At 29.2% G+C, this 12190-nt stretch overlaps 2 protein-coding genes across 2 annotated transcripts; one reads left to right on the forward strand and one right to left on the reverse strand.

The window, feature by feature from the left end:
* Nucleotides 1-534: 534 nt before the first annotated feature.
* LOC145332749 (uncharacterized) lies at nucleotides 535-3645 on the reverse strand. Its single transcript, XM_080177800.1, has 12 exons — nucleotides 3548-3645; nucleotides 2689-2739; nucleotides 2352-2458; nucleotides 2175-2225; nucleotides 2034-2097; nucleotides 1821-1923; nucleotides 1639-1755; nucleotides 1375-1497; nucleotides 1179-1287; nucleotides 958-1095; nucleotides 781-861; nucleotides 535-668 (listed from the first exon to the last, which is right to left on the reverse strand). Exons 1-11 carry the CDS (start codon nucleotides 3576-3578, stop codon nucleotides 814-816), a joined length of 942 nt encoding a protein of 313 aa, XP_080033926.1. The 5' UTR covers nucleotides 3579-3645; the 3' UTR covers nucleotides 535-668; nucleotides 781-813.
* A 4018-nt stretch (nucleotides 3646-7663) lies between these two features.
* On the forward strand, nucleotides 7664-11848 carry LOC145332521 (uncharacterized). Its single transcript, XM_080177522.1, has 15 exons — nucleotides 7664-7796; nucleotides 7870-7920; nucleotides 9048-9154; nucleotides 9317-9367; nucleotides 9640-9703; nucleotides 9834-9936; nucleotides 10092-10208; nucleotides 10311-10388; nucleotides 10467-10523; nucleotides 10594-10683; nucleotides 10766-10922; nucleotides 10996-11076; nucleotides 11174-11307; nucleotides 11369-11460; nucleotides 11675-11848. The coding sequence occupies exons 1-15, from the start codon at nucleotides 7760-7762 to the stop codon at nucleotides 11797-11799; spliced, it is 1344 nt and encodes a 447-aa protein (XP_080033648.1). The 5' UTR covers nucleotides 7664-7759; the 3' UTR covers nucleotides 11800-11848.
* Nucleotides 11849-12190: the final 342 nt, after the last annotated feature.

The raw sequence follows: 12190 nt of genomic DNA on the forward strand, positions 1-12190 counted from the left end.
TCAGAAAATTTATTTTACAAAAATGTTTAAATTAACAATAAGTTGTTCTGTTACAGATATCTTGGGGGGCAAGGTCATTCTCCAACAACCACATGTAATCCCATTCTGGAGCACAGTGGTCCTCTGTCTTACCGGTCCAGAAGAACCAGCCATTACCTAAAAATAGTAAGATATATGCCTCATAAGTAATGGTATTCAAACTTTGTTTAAATATACATAGTTAACCAAAATAAAAGTTGTTATTAACAGAAACAGATGACAAAGTTAAATAGAGTCTTTACCAACATTAAACAATATATTTGATCTAAGAAAATGACTTATACCATGTTCAAAGCTGTCAATTTGGGCCAGGAAAAAGTTGGCCAAGAACTGTTTGTAATCATCAGAGAAGGTAGAAGGATCTGAGTTGTAGTAACTGAAGAAAAAAGCAATTATTTTCTGAAAAGTTTTGTAGATGTATATCTTTATCATGAAATTAGGTTATTGAACAAAATGGAAATATAACAATTTTAGATCTTAAAATATCTGGCTTACTTGCAGAGTTCAGGATCATTGTCAGGTGGGATGTACTCAATCATGTAGCCGCCAGACAGGTACTTCTGGCACTCAGTGACAGCCAGAGAGAATTCTCCAAGGTAGGTACTCAATGGACACTGAGCAATCTCATCCTGTAATCAGTAGAAGTTTTCATAAGCTAACATAGTTCCTACGAATGCATGTTTTTCCACTGTAAGTTCTTTAAATATTATTACAAATTAATTAGTTAAAATGTTAAACTACCTTGATGGTGCAAGACACTTCTAAATGCCATCCTCAGCCATCTGGCCAATGAGCTACATCATTCCAGTAACCTCCAAAGCACTGAAAATATAATTATTCATGAGAATTATTCCAATAAATACATTAATGAATTAAATTTTGATTAATTTTATATCAGAAAACATTGCCTCTCATTACCTGATAATTGTGAGCATCAACTTCTACACCATTGGTATCAGCAAAGACTCCTTCAAATTCATTGTATCCATGGCCAGCAATGTCAACTACAGCAACTGCTTCTTCTGGGCTAAACACTTTTCTTACAACTTCAACAGCCTAAAGGTTAATAACATGTTAGGTTTTAAATTGAAATAAGAATTGGCTTAATTATTAGTAAATATTCAATGATTTCATCATACCTTGGGGAAGAAGTCATCTTTGCAGGCAGTCCACATCTCTCCATTAAAGTTCCATCCACCACAAGCATGAGGTTCATTTAATACTCCAATACCATACACAGTTTCAGCACTAAATATAAATGATTTCATATAAAGTTTACTTCTACAACTTCAGAATAATATAGCAATGTTCTAGAGTTATCTTTTAAGAAGTTACCTGATTACTCCATCAGTAATCCATTGCTTTGCAGTGTTGGAAAACTTCTCAATGATTTGAAGAGTTCTGTCAATGTTGTCTCTCTTACCAGGGTAGTCAAAATCAACCCAGTGAATCTCACCTCTGAATAATCAATGATTGATTTTTTATTTCTTAGAATTTAAAAATTTAAATAAGGTGTTATTGAAATACAGTTTTATTTCAATTAGTCCATTGAAAGACGTAAATAAGAAGTTATGACAATGTTAGGGAAGTAAACTCCACCTTCTTCCACTGTTGTCATAACCATTCTGAGATCCTGGACCAGTGTGGAGATCAAGAACAGCTTGAAGTCCAAGTTGATCCATCCACTGAAGTCCTCTCTTCAGGTAGAACAATGGGCTGAAAATTATCATTGAGAATTTTGGTTTTATTCTAAGTTAATAGTTTAAGTAATGAAAATTTACCTCATTGGGTCAGTATCATCCATATTAGGTTCAGGGAAAGGTTCTCCCTCAATGACATCCCAGTACCAGTAAGCAATGGGGATTCTGAAGTGGCTCAAGCCAGCTAAATAGAATTTAAAATTTCAAGTCTAGAAAGTATAATGGATAAGTAATCCTCTTGAGTATTCTCTAAAAACAAATTTATTAATAGAAATTATCTTTTAAAATGCTTACCATTAGCAAGCTTCTCAAAATCTTCAAATGTGTAAAAAGTATCCCAATGTCCAACCATTCTTTCCTTTAAAAATGAAACATTACTTCCCATTTTGTCAGATTTTTCAATTGTGATTTTAAATATTAGAAGTTAAATATTACCATGTAAACAGCAGGATCTAAGTACTGAGCATATGTGTATTCATCAACAATCTAAATCATAAGATTATAATATACCAACTATTAAAGTATTCTAATTGATTTAATTGAAACACCTATTTCAGGCCATTATAATGTATAAGTATAATAATACAAAGAAATCATGTAAAGTTTTTATACCTTATCGCCTCCATCATTGACCTCCTCAAAGAATTTTGGTGTGATCCATGGTTCTAGGACCAACCATCCACCAAGATTCACTCCTCTGATCTTACCATCACTACAACCTATTACAAAATATCCTTATAGCACCTTATTTTAGTATTTTAAGTATCTAAGTATATTAATTATAATCAAGAACACAATTTTACAAAGTGGAGTTTTCAGCACACCTGTCTATATTTTTTCTTTAAAAGATATTAATATATTAGAGGGTTAATAATAAAAATTGCCTAGCAATCCTGAGATTATAATAGACAGATACATACACTTTTAGAATAATTAAAAAATGAATTACCTAATCTGGTTTTGTTACTTCTGATGTTAGCCCCACTTACTATAGCTGTGGCTAAAAAATTTAAATAATTTTGAATATTCTCTTAAGGTTTAGCTATGACAAAGAAAAAAGGTAGTAAAATGTAAAATGTAAAAATCTGTAACAACTTTGTGTTAAAAAAGAAGTGAAAGGAGAAGAGATTTTTTCTTTGATACAAAGTATTTTATTAGTCTTTAAAAAATAACTTATTCTCCTAAAATGATTAATACAGAAATCTTATAATCATGATTAATTTAAATGTAAAGTCTTAAATCAGGATTATTAATTTCAAGTTAATATTATGACATCCTGTTTCAATTTAATTAAATGATTTTTTTCACTTATTTTACTTCTAATCTCTAATTATTGTATAACATTTAAAAGCAAAGCTGTTCTGCATCTTATTGTAGGTCAATCATTGTGTGTTAGAGAGTTATGGCTCAAACCATTTATAAAACAAAAGTAAATTAAGAAAAGAAGGGTTAGGTTGTAAAAACAATAATTAATGACAACTTAGTGAAAATTTTTAGAAAATATAAATAAATTCTATTTGTACTTACATAGATCTCTTTTACTTTGACATACTCTAAAACTCATTAATTAGATAAAGAATGAGTGTATTACATAAATTTAAAAAAAAAATATGTTTTGTTGTTTAAATTTCTTATGATTTTCCTTATTAATCTAACTTTATAACTTTTTAGAAACTAAAACATATTTCAAAAAAGTATCAAACTTTTAAATTAACCTAATTTGAAAAATAAACAATAATGGCAACAGCCATAAAAGCAAAGCTGAACAATTTTGAGTACATAAAAACGTTAAAGTTAAAAAAGGTTACCTAGAGCCAAAATAGCCAAAGATCGCAGCATTGCGATGCTTGAGATTTAACTGACCAAGCTAATCTTTGAGTTATGACATTTTTATTCATTCTTATCTTTCAGGGATAGAATTATTCTTCAGAATTTAATAAATAATTTAGATTATTGATATGTTAATAGTCAAAATAATAATGTACATTTTAATAATATTTGATTTCCGGACCTTCACACCTATAAGTTTTTGATATCATTTTGTTATATGAAAATATTAGTACTTTTGCCCTATAAATTCTTTATATAATCGAAAAAATTCTTAATGATGCTTTGATGACCAGATTTTAAAAAGATAGAAATAGTTATAGACCTTTTATAAGATAAAAAATGTGAGATAGAAAAAAATGAAGGGAAGGGGGGGGGGAATGGCCTCAAGGGTTAAGTGTTTTTAGGATGAAATGAAATTTAGTTTCCGAAAGTGTACCTAGCGTCCGCGTCCTATATCAAAATTTGCTACTAGCTTAAAAAGCTTCAAACTTAAAAAAAATAAAATTCCAAAAATTAAAATTTTAAATGTATAACGTATATATTGCTTTGTTTTCTCTTTGACCGGAGTAGCTGAAAATAGGGTCTGCAATAATTGGATTATCTGCTTTACACTTTAGGAAACTAGGGCTCGAATAGGAAATCCATTTTCAGCTGATCGTTTTTAGATATTTAATCTATATATATTGTAAAGATATTCTAATAACTTAATCATTAATAACAATTAGAGTATATGGACAACAAATAAGGAGGCTATCTGCTTTTAATTATTGAAATCTATTTCATATTAAACTTATGTAAACAGTTATTTGTGTAAGAAAGTTATTAATCACGTATCTTAGAATAAGTAATAAATGGCCATTTTAAACCTTAAATTAAATCAACAAATTAGGATTAATATTTTGAATAAATATTCAATTCAAATTCTTCTTTGAAAACTTTTATATATTTTGCTTAAAAGAGCTATTAATGTTGGAAGTTTTCTTTATTTAAATTTTTAAAAGTAAATTAATAAATAAAATAATCTCATTTACATAAATTTAAGCAGTTAAAATTTAATATTGTGTTTACATAATTGATTTCTTGCATATTTAACGTCATAAAGATAAAGAAATTTGAAAATGTGAACTGTAGGTATATATGTACATTAGGGTGGGTTCATATCGGAATTAGACAAAGAGGGGATATGCAACAGATAAAATTAACCTTTAAAACATTTCTGACCGAAAAAGAATTTTAAAAAATTGAGTTTTAGAACGCGACCACTAAAAAATATATTTGATTACTTATTAATATGCAAAGACGACATTCAAATTTTTTTTTTGAATCAGAACTATGGCTTTATGGTGCTCCCTAGAAAGGCCTTGAGGAGCTGAATCAGGAACTTTTGTCCGTTTCAAAATATCTCGTTCCTAGCCTTAGAAATCACTAAAAAACCACATTTCTTAAAGGTTTATTGAGAATTGTCCAATTTGTAGGTTTTTTTTTAGATTTTCTCAGGCTAGGAACGAGATTTTTTGAAACGGTCAAAAGTTCCTGATTCTACTCCTCAATGCCTTTCCTGGGAGCACCATGAAGCCATAGTTCTGATTCAATAAATTTTTGACTCCCATTTACAAATAACTATACAATTGAATGTCTGGTCGTCAGCGGTTTTAAGACTTAGGATGAATTTAAATCATCTAGAGGTGCATTATATTCATACAAATCATTTGCAGATCCCCGCTTTGGCCTCAGAAAAAAAATGTCCAAAATCGACCCACCCTAATGTACATATTTTTTAACCTACCTCAATTACCTTGCTGTCCAAGACACTTCAACGTCAGGTCCAATGAACAACCAAGGATAACTAAGGGAAGCCAGCCAAATCTCTCCTTTTCTTTCCAAACACCTGGGGTAATAAGTTAAATAACACCCAACAGACAACCAACTCTTTGATTGCAAGACCTTTTCCAGAAAGATCCAACTGTCCATAGTAATGAGTTGCGTATGTTTAGGTGGCATTCCCCCTCTTCTAACTATTATTGTTGCACACATGACATGGCAGCAGTAGGAATACATTTTTACGTCCTTAAAGTTGAGATTTGAACTTATCACCTCTACCTTTAAACTTTAATCCACTATTATGAGGTGCATCCAGGAGCAATGCAAAAACTCCAGGTATTTTTTAAAAGAACTGGAACACATTCCTACGACCTTTTTAGCTTTAATACAAATTAACAATATATTGATGCTAGCAGCTACACCACCTAGAGGCCTCTAGAGGCACTTGAGCTTTTGTTAACTATCAAAAAAAAGATTACAAACTTTCTTAGGACCTATGAGAAGCAGAACCATATCTGTTCAGTGGTTAGCTAGATCCTTAGGTACACACACAGACACAGATCATGTTATCTTATTATAAGGATTAAGCTTACATTGAAAGAGTTGAAACATTAAGGAAGGAAGGAGGATGTGATTGTTGAAAAAAGCATCAATATTTACTTTTGTTATTAAAAAAAATTTAAGTTTGGAAATTTCACCGGGGCATTTTTCTAAAATTTCATGGTCAGAAAACATAAAAAAAAGTATGCGTAATTTGAAATGTAAAGATGGGCAGATGAAAATGTTAGTTGTCTATAAATATCTCACTATATTTTATTTCATGGAATAAATAATACATAGAGTTAAAACGAGAATAATCAACAAGAAAAAAAAAACTTTAAGAGGTTTACATTCCTTATCTAAAATTGGTTATTATACCCCCCTTCCCCTCCTCTCTTAAGCTATCTCGGAAGTTATGAGATACATTAAAAAAAGGAAGTCGCTATGAAGGTTTTTTTAAAAATATGTTTATATGAAAATGATACCTTATATAACTTACCTACTAAGTAGAGATAAATATATAAAAAAGATCATCTGCCTGGCTAAACTAGGCGTTAGAAAACGTAATTTAGTTCTGTAACTCCCATCTCTTATGTTATAGAAAACAGTTTGAGCGCACAATAATAGGCAACAAATTGCCAATAAAAACAACTAAATGGATCTAAAGTTGTCAAAAATAAAGTTAAAAGATTAAAATATTACATTTGTACATATCTATTTAGATTATTTCTGAACGTAAAACTCATTTTTTGTGTTTGTAACATGTCTTTATGGATTCTTAACTTTTGAACTTGTCAATGTATTAACTTTAACAATTTATACCTATTATTTTCTGTACTTTAAAATTAGGCCTGAAGAAAAACAACATACATTGCTAAAACTTATACGAGCAAAAATTGTTATCCCTCTAAATAGTCTAAGAATCTAAGAATTTTAGTTTAGGAGAAAAAGAGATGAGATCTTTGTTATATCACATTATGCTATATTAAGGCTCTGTTCCTCTATATTCTAATATTTTTATTGTTGTAAGAAAAGGAAAGGTGTTGTTAACATTGCCTAAAATTGGCAGCCTTAGGATTTATATCATTTTCAGGGAGGTAGGGATAAATGAAAGATAAATAAACTTTATCTTAATTCTTCTCACTCATGTCATTGTCAAGAAACATCAAAATAATTCTGTAATAAGGGAGAGTTTATTGGTTTACATATTTAAGAATTTAAGTATTCTTGAAAATTTTAGATTTATGGCAAAATAGCAATGACAAAAAATTTGTGAAAAAACCTCAGAACATTTAGATCAGTTATTTGTTTGTAAGGGACATGTTTCATCAGGTTTTTAAATCTTCTATTTAATTAGTATACACTTTAGGTTACAAATACAATACATTTGCAATATTACAGATTAAGAGATTTATATTCATATACAATATAGACACATTCCCATAAAAAATTGTTCTATCTTTTAAGGTAAATAAGAAAACTTTGTTTTTTAAATCAAACTTATCATTTTGCAAAAATAAATATGCATCCCCACAAAAATACATTAAAATTATGCCTATGTCTTTAATTTTATTCAATCCGACTCTAAAAAAGTGGACTCTAATGGTCTATCTATTAATTCTTATAATCTTAGTATTTATACTTCATTCATTAAAAAAATATAACATTTAAAATAAGAGTAAGGTACAAAATGTATGATTTTTTTAATAATAAAAATATTTTTAAAATCATTATCTAGAGAAAGATAAAGTTTAATCATAATAATAATAAACAGTACAGTACAGTAGTTGATTAACTTAATTTAAACAATTCTCTTCTTGTGCTAATTTATGGCTAACCTTAAAATTTTATTGCTAGTTACACTAGGTAAAACAAAATATATTCTTTCTCTATATTTAGCATAATTATAGAGAAATCTAGTAATATATCACATTTTAAGGACTTTCTGTGGGTGAAAGTGCTTCAGTAAATAATACAAGACCAAAAACAGGTAAAGGAATAGTTCCAAGAAGAGTATTTAAAGAGTTAAGGTACATAGAGTAGTGAACTTTTATATGTCTAAGTAGAATATATTAGGCATTGATTATGTGTTAAAGAATTTTTAACATTGACCTTACCAAACTTTTTTTATTTGACAATATCTAAAAAAGTTAAAGTGATTTGCCACATAAATTACACGAGAATGGTCTATTTTTTTCCTAATATGCATACCCAAAACACCAGTATTAGAGAATGAATTGCCGCATATTTTACAAGAGTTTTAAAAATATTGAACAGAGGTTCCCCTTTGGGCAGGATCCTCAAAAAACATAAAAAATAACATCAAGTTCTTCATAGGATAGGTTTTCTATAGATACTTTTTTAAAAATAAAGAAAACCGTCCGATTTACTTACGATATACACATTATCTCACACGGAAATACTAACCTTACAACATACATATACATATATATATATTGGGGCAAGTTTTAAGTAACTCTTGTTCAATTATGTAAGGCAAATAATTCTCTAATACTGGTGTTTTGGGTATACATATTAGGAAAAAAATAGACCATTCTTGTGTAATTTATGTGGCAAATCACTTTAACTTTTTTAGATATTGTCAAATAAAAAAAGTTCATTCAGGTCAATGTTAAAATTCTATTAATCATAATCATATCTATCCAATGCCTTATATATTCTACTAAGACATATAACAGTTCATTACTCTGAGTACTGGTCATCCTTTGTTATATAATGTGTATTTTGTTGAATAAAAAGTTTGAAGTTCTATTAACTAGTAAATGCTATCTAAAGTTGTATTTTTGACAAAAAAGTTTTCGCCATATATAACATGTAATAAAGTTAAAAATTAAGATGAAAAACTAATTTTTGAGGAAAATCCCTGGTCAAATCTTTTAATTTTATTAAATAACTTAGCCTATGCATTACTACTTTATTTAATATAAAAAGATCTTACAGTTCACTATTTTAAAATGCACTTCGTGCAACTATCCCTTTAAGAATATTTAATATCTAACTTTGGTGGTCAGTTCTTACCAATAATTTTAATCTACATACAATGATTCATTTTAATTCTTCAAATGTTATGCTGCTCATAGGTTAATACTTGTTCAGGATGTAGTGATGGAAAAGTTAGAGGGGTCAATCTTGGTGGTTGGTTTGTTATGGAACCTTGGATAACCCCCAAACTTTTTGAAGAAGTCAACAACGGAGGGGACAAGGTTAAAATAATTTCAAAAGTTAATTTTCAGTTTATTTTCCTGTATTTTATTTGAAAAAAATATTTGTTTTATCAAATATTTTTTTAAGATAAAAATGCCTGTCATTTTTTAAAAGGTATTTTAAAATCAAAATATCTTGTAATACAATTATTTAAAACTTAGATTGTTGATGAATATACTTATGCTCAATATTTAGATCCTCAAATATATAAGGTACTAAATTGTTATTTAAAATTGTGTATTGATTATCCTATTGGTCCATTCCTTGTAATTCTACTAATTGCTGGACTGATTATTTGTAATTTTAGAGATTTTACTTGACCATCCTTTGATGGTTTAAACAAATATTTAACAGCTCCTCACCCCCTACCCTGAAAAACACAAGGGAGTTTTACAACATACAAATATTTTGAATGTTACCCTTACCAAACATACTACTATTTAAAAGTTATAGATTCTAATTATAATTTTTATCATAATTTTAGGAAAGAATGATCAGACATTGGGAATCATTCTACTCCAAGGAAGACCTACAAACCTTAGTCAATAGTGAAAATATCATTTAAATCAATAATTTATGAATATATCTTTTTTATTAAATGTACTTTATTGAACCTATTTTTATTTTATTAAAGTCAGATTGATTTAGCATCTAATTCAATTATTACACATTTTTCAGCTGGCATCAGTCACTTCCGCATACCTGTTGCATACTGGTATTGGGATATAGAGGATGGAGAACCATTTCCCCAGCCTAATATGAATGATAACGATTTTCAAAGGCGAGAACTTCTTGAAATACAATCAAGTTTCAAGCTGAATCTAATTTATGCTTTTATGGTTTGGTTGTTTAAAAAACAAATTATGAATAAAACTAATTATAAAATTATCAATTTGATATAATTTAATTGTATTGAAAAAATATATTATATTTCAGTCCTTTATTTTATCTGAAAAGATGTCTTCAGTGGATTGAAGAATTAGGAGCCCAAGCCATCTTGGATCTTCACACCGCTCCTGGTTCTCAAAATGGTTATGATAATAGTGGTAGAAGGTAAAAGTTCTTAGAATATATGTATATTATAAGTTTTACAAAAGTAAAATGAACCTACAAACAACATTTTTCTCATAAACATAAATTGTATATGTTTTATAGATTCCCTAGAATTGAAGAAGCTCAGTGGACAGGTTCTAATTATCCAGTTACCATCCACAACATAGCAAGAACTCTGAGGTAAGCTTATACAAAATCATAATATATATTTTCTAAAACAGCAACTTATACATATTAAAATGTAATTTATATTATTAGAATAATCAAGAAGTATTCAGCATTTGTTAAGAATTGGATGGATACTGGTGTAATAAGGTAAAAGATAAATTTTGATATATCCGATCCATTTTGAACTATATTCAAATTGAAAAATACCTGCCTTTAGAAAGCAGACAATTTATGGAATAGGAATTCTTAATGAACCTCACATATGTGCTGGCTGGAATTTTAATGGAGAAAAATGGGACATTTGTAGGTGATGATTATATAACATTGATGAATTATCAAATTTACAGTCATGTTGTTCTGTAAGATTTAATGAATCTATGATTAAACAGGGATGACTTCTATCCAAAAGCAGTAGAGACAGTTCGCAGTGTGTTCCACAATTATGGTCCTAAAATCATAATTGATGTTGCTGGCAGAGCTTTCACAGATTTTGATGACATCTTTGCTGACCCAAGTGGAATTGAGATTGATGCTCACAATTATCAGGTTTGTTTTATTACAATAAGACTCATAATATACTAATATGCATTGTCAATTTCAATATATTATCTCAATTCAGTGCTTTGGTAAACAATGGAATGATGTTGCCCAGGCTTGGGATGGTTGGCAACAACATTTGGAAATATCTTGTAACAACAAGGTAATGTCTGACGATGGATGATAATCTATTTACTTTAATACTTTAAAACATAACTAAAGGATATTTAATAAAATTAAAAAATATTTTTTGTTTGTAGGATCCAATACCCGAGAGTCCACTACCAGTCTGGGCTGGAGAATTTTCTCTAGCCATCACAGAATGTCAGAAGTACCTTCAAGGAGGATATCAAATCAACTATGTCCCACCTGACTTTGATCCTTCTGTTTGCAAGTAAATTTTTAAACATCAGCATGAAATTTAGGACACAAATTTTAAATAAATCTTTATTTAGTTACTACAACAGCAATTTTGATGGTTACAGCTGGGATTACAAAGAGTTTCTTCAAAACTTTTTTCTTGCTCAGATAGACAGCTTTGAAGTTGGTAAGAATTCAAATTTAAATCAATGACAATTATATGATTGATTGGAAAGCATAAGATGAGAGTAAAAATGGAAGGCTAATTAAAATTTTCTTAAATAATGTGATTTTCTCGAATTTTTCTCTCTAAACAGAACTGAAGTTGTATGTCTTACACAAATGTGATCATCTGTTAAGACATGTTTTCTACTAAGAATTTTGCTATCAGTGCTTTTCAGGGGCAGGATGGGTGTTTTGGACAGGAAAGACAGAGGATCATTGTGCTCCTGAATGGGATTATCTCTTTCTTCTGAAACATGATATTCTTCCTAAAGACCTTTGTAATAGACCTCACTATTGTTGAAATTTGCATTATGGAGAAATAAAAAAGATTTGATTTTGAAATTAAAAAATAGATTATAAAAGAGCTGATATTATCAAAATTAAAAAAAAATTTTATAAATCATAAAAATTCCATTTTAAATTCTAAATTTGGATCTACTGCAGTTCACGGTAAAATATTGCTGGTAAGCAATATTTCCAAAAATCTATTAATTTTAGAGGCTCCTAGCTGCCAAACAGCTGAACGTACAGATCATGCCCGCACACTGTTTTAAGCGGCATAAGAAGGCATACAAATAATCTGGAATAGCCATAAATAAATAATGCATAATTATCTCGCAGTGCATAGAAATGCGCGAAAAGGCCTATTTTACGCGTTTTTTCTTCAGTGAAGCTTTCCCTGTGCATAATTG

The sequence above is a fragment of the Acartia tonsa genome, chromosome 11 (assembly GCF_053477335.1).
Source record: "Acartia tonsa isolate MP-2025a chromosome 11, ASM5347733v1, whole genome shotgun sequence".
Lineage (NCBI taxonomy): Eukaryota > Metazoa > Arthropoda > Copepoda > Calanoida > Acartiidae > Acartia > Acartia tonsa.